Source organism: Berghia stephanieae, chromosome 2 (genome assembly GCF_034508935.2).
Source record: "Berghia stephanieae isolate SIO BIC M18660-M18661 chromosome 2, UCSD_Bste_1.3, whole genome shotgun sequence".
Taxonomy (NCBI): Eukaryota; Metazoa; Mollusca; class Gastropoda; order Nudibranchia; family Aeolidiidae; genus Berghia; species Berghia stephanieae.
The window spans coordinates 129,647,113-129,659,612 of record NC_088361.1 but is presented as its reverse complement, the minus strand read 5'-3'; the positions used below and the strand labels follow the sequence as shown (position 1 = coordinate 129,659,612).

Genomic DNA, 12,500 nt, shown 5'->3' with positions numbered 1-12,500 from the left:
AGAGAGAGGGGGGGTGGAGAGAGAGATTTATAATTTAGCTGGGGATTTTTTCACAAGAAATTATTAAAACCTAGTGGAGACAGAATCATAATTTTTTTCACTCATTTTAAAGCCAGATATCTATCCAGAGATTCTTCTTTAAATTAATTGTTAATGTTAAAAACTATACAAGACATGAGAACAAAGCCATAAGATGATAAGGCCGCAATAAATAGAATACATCAAACCCCCTCATCATAAATGTTATCAAGTGATTGTAATTTTCATTTTATCCAGGGTTGGAGCTTCCAAGTTTCAGAGCGCCAATGACAACGGATCCAAATGGTACAGTTCAAACTTGATTTTTCTTACTTTTAGATACTTTTATTAAGCTTAATAATAATAATATGGTACCTGACCCGTATCAGTTTGGCTGATTTCGTGCAATTTGAAAGTAAAGATTCAATGTATCAAAATCACGAGTCGTTTGATAGTTAGGTAAGAATTAGTTGTCAGATTGTTCTATCTATGCTTGTGTATTTCAGCTGCAGTAATGCCTTAGTCCAAAACACATTTTTTTAATTGACCAGAAAACGTGTCCTTCAAATGCTAAAATCGTTCAAACCTGGAACTTTAGTGGACGATATAAAGAACGAGTTTTCTGGTCAACATTTTCAAAATGTTTTTTAAGAGTACTGCATGGAAGTGTTGGATTTCGTCCAAAAATCTAGGCAACATGATAAGTTTATTTTAAATATACATTTCATAACAACAGAGCACATTGTAGTTAACTAGTTATCCATATTTTGAGTTTGTATTTTTTAATCATAGAATAATTTGTTTTAAAGTACCATATTAATAAAAAACACAGTCCTTCCGACGGGTATTTTCTACGAGAAAGCCATTGTTTTATCTTTCCGACCACTAGCATTACCCTATCACTTTTCATGATATATTGACCTGACTACTTGAATTTTTTCTTCGTAATTTTTATTAGGGGATATTAAATATAGATTCATATTCATTTAGTAATTTTTTTCTGTATAATTAAATCACCTTTAAATATTCATAAGCTATGCTAAAATCAAAATTATTTTTAATTTTTCTCATATTTTGACTACTATTTCATCAAAAAATTAAATAATTGTAAATGTGCAATATGGAAACTTGATGAATTTCATTTCCAAATGAACATCTTTGAAAAATGCATTCTTCTGCCATGTTGTTTCCTTCTTTCACCGCCCAATTCAATCACATGACAAATGGTACAGTTTATATTCTTTTTACTAACATCTCTGTTACTTCGATCCCAATTCGCGCTCCACAACACTGAGAACGTGTTCTCAATTCCCAACATAGAGTTCAAGAATACTATAATTATTACATGTATTATTTTCAGCAGTTCACCAATTGCAGATTCTCTATCATATAGGCATGACAAAGTATTTTAAGACAATAACCATTTTTTACAGATAAAAAACTCTTCTTGGTTCTTCATCATGAATATAAGATGACGCTGATAACTCTTTTCAGTCAGTGTAATCCATGAATTTTGGAAAGTTAAAAACGTGTTGTGTTTGTGACAAGGATAACCATTAACAAAAAAAAATTAATTAAAAACGAAGATAAAAACTGCGTATTTCTGCTAGCGTCTCAGTTGAAATTGATATTTTTAAAATAAATGTGATATTTCTATTTTTGTTCTGTGAATTTATTTTGCATTGAGATAGCTTTTTAATGTATCGTTTTTAGTGGATCTTAAGGCACTAGAGTGCTTTATTTCTCATAATTGCTGTTTTGAATGAATCAGTCATATTTTGATATTTGTCCATTATATACAGTTTTAATCATCCATAAATTCTGGGAATGGGAAGTATTATATTCCTTTATTGCCAATATTATGCAATACATTTTTGTCTACAGGAGTGGGATTTTTTTTTATAAATATACTATCCTATTTTTTGCAGTAGATGTTATAAATGATTTTTTTCTTCTTTTATTTAATAACCAATGTTCATATTTATCCTAATGTTTGTTCAAGGACTTTTTTTATTTTTGGCTTTAAAGTTTTGTTGGTTTTTTTCATCTTGTTTCGTTTTGTCAAGTGTTTTTGAATGTGAAGACTTTTGATTTAATCGAATTTCAGCACAAGCTATGCCGCAGCCAGGAATATGCGTCACAAATGACCTTGACCCAAATGCAAAGATGACTTACAATATGACTTTTCTAGATTTAGTAAATTGGATAACCACCACTCCAGACGCTGCCTTTGAAGTGACTGGAAATCCCTCATTGGACAAACAGAACAGTCACAGAATGACATTCTATGGTGGAGACGATGCTGTTGAACTCACCTGTATTCCGTGCTTATCAAACCAGCTAAATTGCGATCATGGATTTACACTTTTACTCAAGCTTTATCTCGAGAAGTCTTGTCCAATGGTATACATTTTGGACTCAATTCAAGACAAGAGAAAAGACATGGGGCTTCAGTTGTACTATCAAGATGGACATTTCAAAGCATCGCTTCAAGCTGCGTATAAGAAATGGATTTTTAGTGCTCCTTACACGCTACAGGCCGGTGGAACGTACCATATTCAAGTCTCGTGGAGACCTGACGACCATTTAGTCTTTTACGTGAACGGGATCTCTCTTGGAAATGCCACTGCATTGTCCTTACCATTCTTTTTCTATGGGGAATCTCGCCCAATAAGAATCGGTAACAGTTGGAGTCAAGTATCCACCTGCAAAACAACAATCTCTAACTTGTTTGCGGTAATGGAATTTAGAGATGTGTTCCCAATAATCCGCCAAACGACAGGAGGTAGATATGAATAAAAACTATTTATACAGCTGAACGTTCACCTACAGTGCAGCATGCATCCCCCGCCTTTCCTATTGACAGTTATGTATAAGTAGATGATATTCTACTCTCTATAATTTATAAAATTATGTTCCTTTATTTTAATTTCAAGCTCCATCTCATTCTTTTATCTGAATTTCTGGTTGGTAATTATAACAAAATGATTATATGTATTCAAAGACACACACAACAAGTTGACAAATTTGACAGAAACTTTATGGATATCAATATAATTATAAGAAGAGGCTGTTTGTGGTAAAATAACTAATCCATTCTTTAGAAATAGGATCCATGTAAAAATTATTCCATGTTAATATTTTTCCAACGAGCACAGTATTTCTGTCAAATGTAGAAATTATAAAAACAATTTTTCCATATTGATATATGAGTAGCTTGCAAACCATTTTTTCAAATGATTATTTAGAATATCTGATAGGGCATAATGATCGGTCATGTTATTGTTAGTAAGATCTGCAAGGTTATTATGATTGGTCATTTGACGTTGGGAATCGCCATCTGACCAACAATTCACTTTAAAAAGAAAAGGTTGCATGTTTGATGTTCCTCAAATGTAACATTGATTCTTCTTATGAAATGTAGAATGTAATATGCATCGTTTTGATATATAGGGTGTCCATAAAGTCTTTCCCTGATTTCAAAGATTATTATATAATTATATAAATATTTGCATCAGATTTTTGCCATGTTTTAAGGAAAAATCGTGTATCTATGCTCATTAGGCATCGACCCACATTACATCACCAAATTTAGTCAAATGAACATTAACTTCAAAGGCATAATTTTTGTCTCCTATTATTTCGGAATGGCAGAAATACGACACAAATCACATTGTGTAATGTGATTGTATGAGAAAAAATCGTCAGAGGTAACTCAACAACATTTTATAGCCCAGTTTGGCAGACCATTACGACGATTGTTTAAAATAGGATAATCTAAATTTGCTGAGACACATAGTGTCAGAGATTGATCACACTCCCGTCGACTAGGCGATTTTTTTGCACTGTTGCTATTCCGAAATAAAAAGAGAGAAAAATTAGGCATTTTAAGTTCATGCTGATTTTAGTAAATATGGTGACGTGATGTAGATCTATGGCTAATGGGGCAGAAGTGTATGGCTTTTCCCAAGAAGATGGTGACAACCAGATGAAAATATCTATAGCAGTTTAAGAATATTATGTCTTTGAATTTAGGTAAGGACTTTATGGTCACCCTGCATTATTTAGTTTAGGTATTGTAGCAATGTGTTTACGCTGATCTAAGGTATGTCATGTAATTTATAAGTAGTCCCCTTGATTTGAGACCACAAGACAATAAAATTACCATTCTAAAAGTCCATCGAATAAGAAATATTATAACATACAGAGCTCTGAGTATTTACCCTTAAAAAGGCATCTAAGCAACACTAAATCGTCTCATTCCTTCTATTTAAACGTCTACAACTAATGGTAATTTGTTTTTAGAAAATATTCATAGTGGGATTTATAGGAACATGTCGTTGTTTTAGAGTGCCTTCTATTGTTTTATTTTTACTAAAAATGAAGAGAAAATAGCTTAAAAAGTTACACCCATGCCTATCACTACTCAAAATAGTCAAATACTATACGATTTTTTCAATTCTTTGTATTTATTACTCGAGTTATTTTTATCCTGCCCATTAACACTACGAGCTTGCGAATATGTGTTATTGCACGATAAAAATATAACGAGTTTAATCAATACAAAGAGATGAAATAATACGTGTATTCCACCCCTCAAGTAAGATTCTTAGATATTTTGTGACCAAATTATATGGTATTAGTACTTATATTCACAATAATTTGTATCTTTCTCCATCTGCTTTAATGACAAAAAATAAAACCGTTGGATTTGTATTCATGCGCACGAAAAGATTAATTATACCTTATTTCAGGCCAAAAGAATTATGTGCAAAAATATTCTGCACTCATTGAATAAAACTTGCATTCAATGCCTTCAAAGCATTATGTATTTACTAAGAAATGATAGGGTTTTCCAATGGGAGGGGGTGGAATAATCTCTTTTTTAAATCATAATTTGACTGTAATCTTTATGCTCATGCTTCTATTCATTTTTATGAATACACTAATTTGCAAAAACGTGTGTTATGATCAAATTGGGTCTTGATTCAAGGGTCTCAATATACCACCCTTTATTAGAAGTTGTTTAGAATTTGACATGTAGGCTAGATTCCCTTGCCCTATTTACCTTTCCAATTTATCTTTTTGTTTTTCCTATTTCAAGCACTTCACAACAGTGTCCTGATGGTGTAGCCCAACGTGCATTTATTTGTAGGTCCGATTACACAATTCATTATGGGCTCATTGTTGTAATGGATATCTCAAAATATTGCCCATCACAATAATGTTAAAATATGCCCATAAGTGCGTTCGCATGTCAGACCTGCATATATGTACACGTCGGTTTAGCCACTTAATTATATGAATCTTATTTATTTGAAAGAATGTTTCTAAATTTAATTTTACAAGTTAAAATCCGGAAAAGAAATAGCGAATATTATCTGTGCATACATATTTATAAAAATAAACAGTTCTCATCGTCTAACCTTAAGCTGCATAACAACCAGAGAGTGATGTCTTTTGAGCGAGAAAATATTGATGTGGGTCTGTAATCAAGGGAACTTCTTATATCCAATGTACATCATTTTCATTCCAGAGTTGTTATACTTCATCATTTATAAAATTGGTTTTATATAAATCAAGAAATATCTAAAGCTGGAGAGGGAGGGGGGGGGGTAATAGGCTTAGGCCAATTAAATATCATTCGAGACTTATAATCATTTATTACAAACGTAAACCTTATTTTCATTAATTTGTAAAATCCCACGAAAAAACTTCATATTTTTAAGGCATGGTTTCTATTTTTGCATTGTTTATCTTAATGAATGCAGGCATATTCCACATGAAATGAAAAGCTCCTGTAACATGGATTGTATGTACATGAAAATTAGGAACTTGTATATGTTGATATCTTTTTTATATTGCTGTTTTAATTAATATGACTGTGACAGACAATATTATATATTTAAAACATAAAGTTACAGTGCAAATCCCGGATTAGGCATTTGATTCTGAAAATATAAATACATGCCATCTCCGATGAAATATTTGAAGAAATATTTGTCTATGAATTCCACCAGACCTCAGCCTTATTCCATCCTATTAATTATTAAATATGTTCTGATCTCAGCTCCTACAACAACCCCTATACCAACAACCACAACAACTGACCTATCAACCACCACAAGTGATGCCTCTAAAAAGGGAATACCAGAATATACATGGACCCTGGTAGGAGTGACGAGTAAAATCATTGTAGCCCATGAACTGATCCTAACAATCGGAGGCAATCCAAAAGTTGATACAGATGGGGTTGTTTTATCCAAACCAGACCAGAGTATGAAGGTAACTATGAATGATGCTCATGAACAATATATCTGTAACAGCTTCAAAAATAAAAGAGGAACAAAATACTAAACACGGAACGTTTTAGGCTCAAATCCCTATCGTCAACCACTAATGAAAACTGTTTAAAAACAGTAATAATTTTCGTATAATCCGTAAAGACGGATGACACGTTTTTGGGAAATGACGTTTTTCTGAGTACCCCACTAAGAGACTTGAAATAGATGATAAATTGTTGTTTAAAAACGGCTGTCCAAATAACATTTTAACTTTTTACTTCATCATATCCAGATACCTAACTTGCAAAACTCTTGCTTGACCAACCCCGACCGCTGCACAGACGGCTTGACGGTGGAAATCGACATCAAACTGACCACACTAGAAGAGGGCAGTATTATTTTCACCAGTGGAGGTGAAAGACCCAATGCTCCCGGTATTACCATGATTTACAGGTAAACCACATGAATAAACCTTTATGATACGATGGATGAAGTCCATTTTAAATGTAGTAGTAGTAGTAGTAGTAGTAGTAGTAGTAGTAGTAGTAGTAGTAGTAGTAGTAGTAGTAGTAGTGGTAGTAGAAGTAGTTGTAGTAGTAGTAATAGTAGTAGAAATGATAATAATAATAATAATAATAATAATAATAATAATAATAGTAGTAGTAGTAGTAGTAGTAGTAGTAGTAGTAGTAGTAGTAGTAGTAGTAGTAGTATAGTAGTAGTAGTAGTAGTAGTAGTAGTAGTCGTAGTAGTAGTAGTACTAGTAGTAGTAGTAGTAGTAGTAGTAGTAGTAGTAGTCGTAGTAGTAGTTGTAGTAGTAGTAGTAGTAGTAGTAGTAGTAGTAGTAGTAGTAGTAGTAGTTGTAGTAGTAGTAGTAGTAGTAATAGTAGTAGTAGTAGATGATTTAGAAGTAATAGTAGTAGTACAAGTAGTAGTACTAGTTGTTAGTTATTTTATGCCATAAAACCAATTGTTACCCCAGTTTTTGCAGCGTTAAGCGGACAATAGCAGCTGTTTGAATAGGACGAATGTCTATAGCAAATACTTTCCGCCAGGTTTAACGGACCCAATTACCCAATAACTTTGGCTGGACAAAAGAGGAGACAGTGATCCATTCCCTTCCTTTGTGCAAGACAAACTGAGCTACCGATTCCATCATACAATGAGCCCATATTAATACCGGTTGTAAGACCTTCAAATAAGTACACGTCGATTTAAAACAATAATGATGATATAACGAGTTGTTTAAACATCTTACTTTACTTATGGGGGGAAATGTTAAAATAGGACAGTTTGCTGTAGTTGACAATGTTGTAGCTAATATTTATGTAGTTTATTCCGTCATTGTTCGTCATTGTTCAAAATCCTCAGGTTTGGATTCATCCATGTGATAGCCAGCACACCGACAAAGTCCTGGTACCTTACTGTATCCAGAAAGGTCATTTGGACCAAGACTTTCTGCACCATTCATGTGTCGTGGAGCAAAACAACCACATTGAAACTGTTTATCAACAAGGTTAGTTACTTTTTTTGCCCAATTCATCAGGATCGTTGGTTGTTATTTGTTAAAGTAGTATTATTTAGTGAAATTGCTACAATTAACGGCAGTCTTACCTCCTACCATATAGAACAGGAAAAAATCTAAAGTAGAATGCGATTAATTTATTTTGTTGTTTTATATTTTGTAATGTTTTTTTCGTTGTTTTTCTTTAATTATTGTTTTGTTTTGTTTTGTAGTTCAGATGTTCGCACTTAATTTTCATTGTCCGATATTGGCGGAGTTTGAGCGATTTCTCATTTAGGTGTGAAGTTTGTGTCTTCATCGCTAAGGATTGCGTGAGAATCCAATTAACAGATTCTAGTTGTCGTGGGACGGTAAAAAGCCATATTGATAGTGACAGTCTGGTACTATTTCATACACACTTTTTCATTTCTTAATAATTCTGTTTACAGATTCTGGTAGGTGTTGCCGAGACGCCAGTTCCCCACATCAACACAACGACCTCAATCATAACGGATCTGACTATTGGAGGTGGTCCAACGACTTGTGTGGTCAGGGAAATCCACATTTGGCTGGTTCATATCGAGATTCTTATCAATTTGGGAGTTGTCGATGTTAAAGGTAGCTAATTGATTGTTAGAGCATTATCACATTCATAAAAGCACTATTATTTTTTTTAAAATTGCCATATTATTCTACCCAATAAATAGTAGCGGGAATCAAATTTACAATAATAATTTGTGATGTCAGATTACCAAGTGTTAGATTTCATTAAAATTGGATTCTTAAAAAGAAGTATCATTTAAACGTTTGTGAACAGGTCTTTTACTCAAAGGTGACGAAACTGAAATTGATTGAGGGATACAATTAAAGATTTATTACATTATTGCGTTTTAGAATTTGAACTTTGTTCCCAACGTACACCAGAGAGCTCGTACAGCGGTTGGATCACGTCCGGAATTCAAACCAAAAAAAAACAAGAATAGAAGAATCGTATATCGTACAATGCTTCTTTAAATCACGCGATCAGATTCTTATTTTAATTGGTGCAGGTTAGGTTTTAGGAGATAGGTGGTGATTAAATAGCTGACATGATCTGATTTAGATTATGTGGGAAATATAGAACAAAAGATACATTCGTTGTCGCTTTACCACTTCAGAATCTGGGGGAAACATTCCAGTCTCGATGGGCTTCGGGGCTTTCAGAGACCACTTAAAGAGTAATTGAAATCAAGGTTTTAAAAAATAGATAAAATATGAATAAAGATATGAGATTTATATAGCACAATTCCACAGAGTTACCATGCTCTATATGCTTTGCAATCTTTCATTTATTCCCCCAGCAGACTTATGAAACCATATTCCCATTTCATACAGTGCCAGTCGCCTGTTAGGCGTCCTTTTTGTAGTAACACTCTTACAAAATCCGTCACTGTCTAAAGTCAGATACTCCTTCACACCTAAGTCCAGTTGGGCAGTGTGCGTTAAGTGCCTTATCTACAAAGACATGATCGTGACCAAACTTTTCAACTATCATCCGACCACTGCCGACGCATAACACTGCTTGACTTTATGACAAGACGAGACACTGCTAAGACACAAAGCCACACTCAAATGAATTCTTTTGACTGGTTGTATACAAGTGAAAATAACAAGTGTATGAATGCCAAATTATTCAGATTTTTGGAACGGTCTTTCTGCCCGAAGCCTAAAACTGTGAGATATAAAGTAAAAATAATAAATGATAACTGTGAGATATAAAGTAAAAATAATAAATGATAACTGTGAGATATAAAGTAAAAATAATAAATGATAACTGTGAGATATAAAGTAAAAATAATAAATGATAACTGTGAGATATAAAGTAAAAATAATAAATGATGAGTAACTAGTTGACTGTCGTACTCTAGAAAGACACGTATTTATAGATTTGGACAGAAAACGCGTCCTTAAAATATCGATTGATTTAAAGGACCCTCTTCTTGGCAAAAACTCTCAAACCTGGGATCTCGCAAGGTCATTTAAATCGATCGATTTTTGAAGGAAGAGTTTTCTGGCCAAATTTTTAAATACGTGTCTTTCCAGAGTATGGCAGTTAATTGATTAGATAACGGTTTGCGAGAAAACCGACTGAATTAATAAATAGAATTATCACTCGGAGAACCCAGTATTGGGCCAGATCTCACCAGTACGTTTTACCTTTGCTAAAGAAATTTAACTCAGATTGGGCACTTTACAGTTGTATGCTGGCGACAACACCTGGGACATTGACATCAAATATCCTCATAAAATTAACCAATTGCCACTTAATCATTTATTAAGAAAACAATGAAATAAACCATATAATAGTACCATAATACATCTCCAAGCACAATGTCATTGTCAAATCGTCTGCAGGATTGTGAAAAAGAAAATTTGCATGAACTGCAACTGAATGTCGGAAAATATGTATAAACCATTTATAAAATAAGTAGTCAATAACATATTATAAGAGCATCAATCAATTTGATTTCCTATGACCGACTGGCAAATTAATAAATCACTATGAAGCGCATTAAGCACATGAATGTAAAAGCGTAAAAATTCTGAATTTGGATTTACTCGTATATTTATAAGTATTTGTTTTTATCCTTGTTTCTCTCTAAAACGGAATATAAAGCAATTTTAGAATAATTCTACATTTATCCATGTTTCACCATTCAAAATGTCAAGGAACAACCACACCAGCACCAGTGACAGCTGCTCCCACAACCACAGAAGAACCTACGACAACAACAACAACGACAACCACAGAAAAGGTGACGACAACAACGCAAGAACCTACAACAACTACTACCACAACAACTGCTGCTCCTACCACAGATAATGCTGGGACTTCCACAGAAGCATTGACGACTCCCAACACCGGCCAATGCCCCAGCGGTTGTCGTCCGATCGGTAAGATTATGAGGACGTAAAGCTTCTAGAAAATACTACCAGAACCTATTGTAAATAAACGTAATGATATAATTAAGGGGAAAAGAGGGAAAGAGAGAGAGAGAGAGAGAGAGAGAGAGAGAGAGAGAGAGAGAGAGTTGAATTGTCTCGAATAGTGTTCGAATATTGTTAGAATATAATGTTAGGGCTGTCTGTCAAAGAACCAGTTGTTTTTTGTTTTGCTTTTTTATATTTGTTTCTTCTTCTTCTTCTTCTTCTTCTTCTTCTTCTTCTTCTTCTTCTTCTTCTTCTTCTTCTTCTTCTTCTTCTTCTTCTTCTTCTACTACTACTACTACTACACTACTACTACTACACTACTACTACTACTACTAACTACACTACTACTACTCTCTTCTTCTTCTTCTTCTTCTTCTTCTTCTTCTTCTTCTTCTTTTCTTCTTCTTCTTCTTCTTCTTCTTCTTCTTCTTCTTCTTCTTCTTCGTCTTCTTCTTCTTCTCAAGCGGGAATTGACACTCCTTTATGAAAGCGTTTGCTGCCTGGTTAAGTACTTTGACCCGTAATATTTAAAACAATAACAGGAGTCTACTCATAGGACAGATATCTCCATATTGTGGCTGTTGCTATCATGTGTTGTGATGATTATATTACCAAGGGAACTAACCTCAAACAATTATGCCGTTTTTAAAGATTGAATTGTGTCCCAGGAATTGAGGAAACAGCACTTAACCAATCCGGTTCGATAGGAAAGTTCATGCTCTTTTGTCTCTCTTCTTATAAATAAATGGTTTGTGGTGTTTTGTGTCTCCATCGTGTTGTCTGTACTGTTTTATTGCCACGTATTATGTGTGTCGTCTTATATTATAGTATATGGATTGTGAACAAGAACTGTATTATTTACAATGGCACCAAGCAAATTATTACTAAGTAACAAGGGAAAGTCGATAAAATAAGTAAATGCCTCATCTCACCTCAACCTTTCTCCTGAGGTGGTTGTAGAGGAGACATGAGAGATGAGTTTGCAGTGAGGGTTCTCCAGTCAGATATGTCCTCAGCTGCTTTCCTCATTTGTGTTGGGCTTTGTCCATCCAAGTGCTTAAGTAAGTATCAAAATTTATGGAAAGCCCATTTCAACTACTGAAATTCATTGTCTAATAAATCTGCATGTTTAGTTTCCAGATAATAAGATATCAATAGTTAACGCGTTGTGCTCCACGGTATTTCAGATCAATGCTACACGCCTCCACCATCGACGGCATCAACAACTGCTGCTCCTACAACACCACCACCAACCACGCAGCCACCACCACCAACTACTACCACCACCACCACCACCACTACTCCCAAGCCAACTACCACATCAACGACGACGACGACGACAACAACTCCAACCACAACAACCACTCCTACCACCACAACCACCACTACAACACCAACCACAACAACCACTACCACAACACCAACTACCACTGAGATAGGTTGTCCAGACCTTACCTCATCCCTATTACTTGTCCCGGCTACGGACAACAACGGGCAAGCTTTGATGACTTGCGTACTTTCAGGAGTACCGGACCGCAACGTTGAAGTTCAATTCACATGGGCTGTGATTGGCCACAAAACAGAATGGCATGCAACAATCCAAAGTCCTGATAAAGCCGCTCCTCTAATGGTTTCTACAATGGATGTGAAAATTGAAAACAGGAAGGTAACATATAATCTAGAATATTAAATTGTGTTTTTAATCACATCAAATAGGCAAACTC

At 34.4% G+C, this 12,500-nt stretch overlaps 1 protein-coding gene across 4 annotated transcripts in view; it reads left to right on the top strand.

Moving 5' to 3' along the window:
- Positions 1–12,500, top strand: part of LOC144966622 (uncharacterized) — a 115,392-nt gene that overhangs the window by 66,590 nt on the left and 36,302 nt on the right. For 2 of the 4 annotated variants that reach the window (XM_078903368.1, XM_078903367.1), the window contains 8 exons: positions 277–324; positions 2,126–2,803; positions 6,089–6,303; positions 6,595–6,755; positions 7,674–7,818; positions 8,256–8,424; positions 10,516–10,740; positions 11,964–12,442. In XM_078903368.1, the coding sequence (XP_078759494.1) occupies positions 277–324; positions 2,126–2,803; positions 6,089–6,303; positions 6,595–6,755; positions 7,674–7,818; positions 8,256–8,424; positions 10,516–10,740; positions 11,964–12,442 (2,120 nt within the window). The remainder of the gene's footprint in view (positions 1–276; positions 325–2,125; positions 2,804–6,088; positions 6,304–6,594; positions 6,756–7,673; positions 7,819–8,255; positions 8,425–10,515; positions 10,741–11,963; positions 12,443–12,500) is intronic. The other 2 variants (XM_078903370.1, XM_078903369.1) reach the window with 1 other exon arrangement.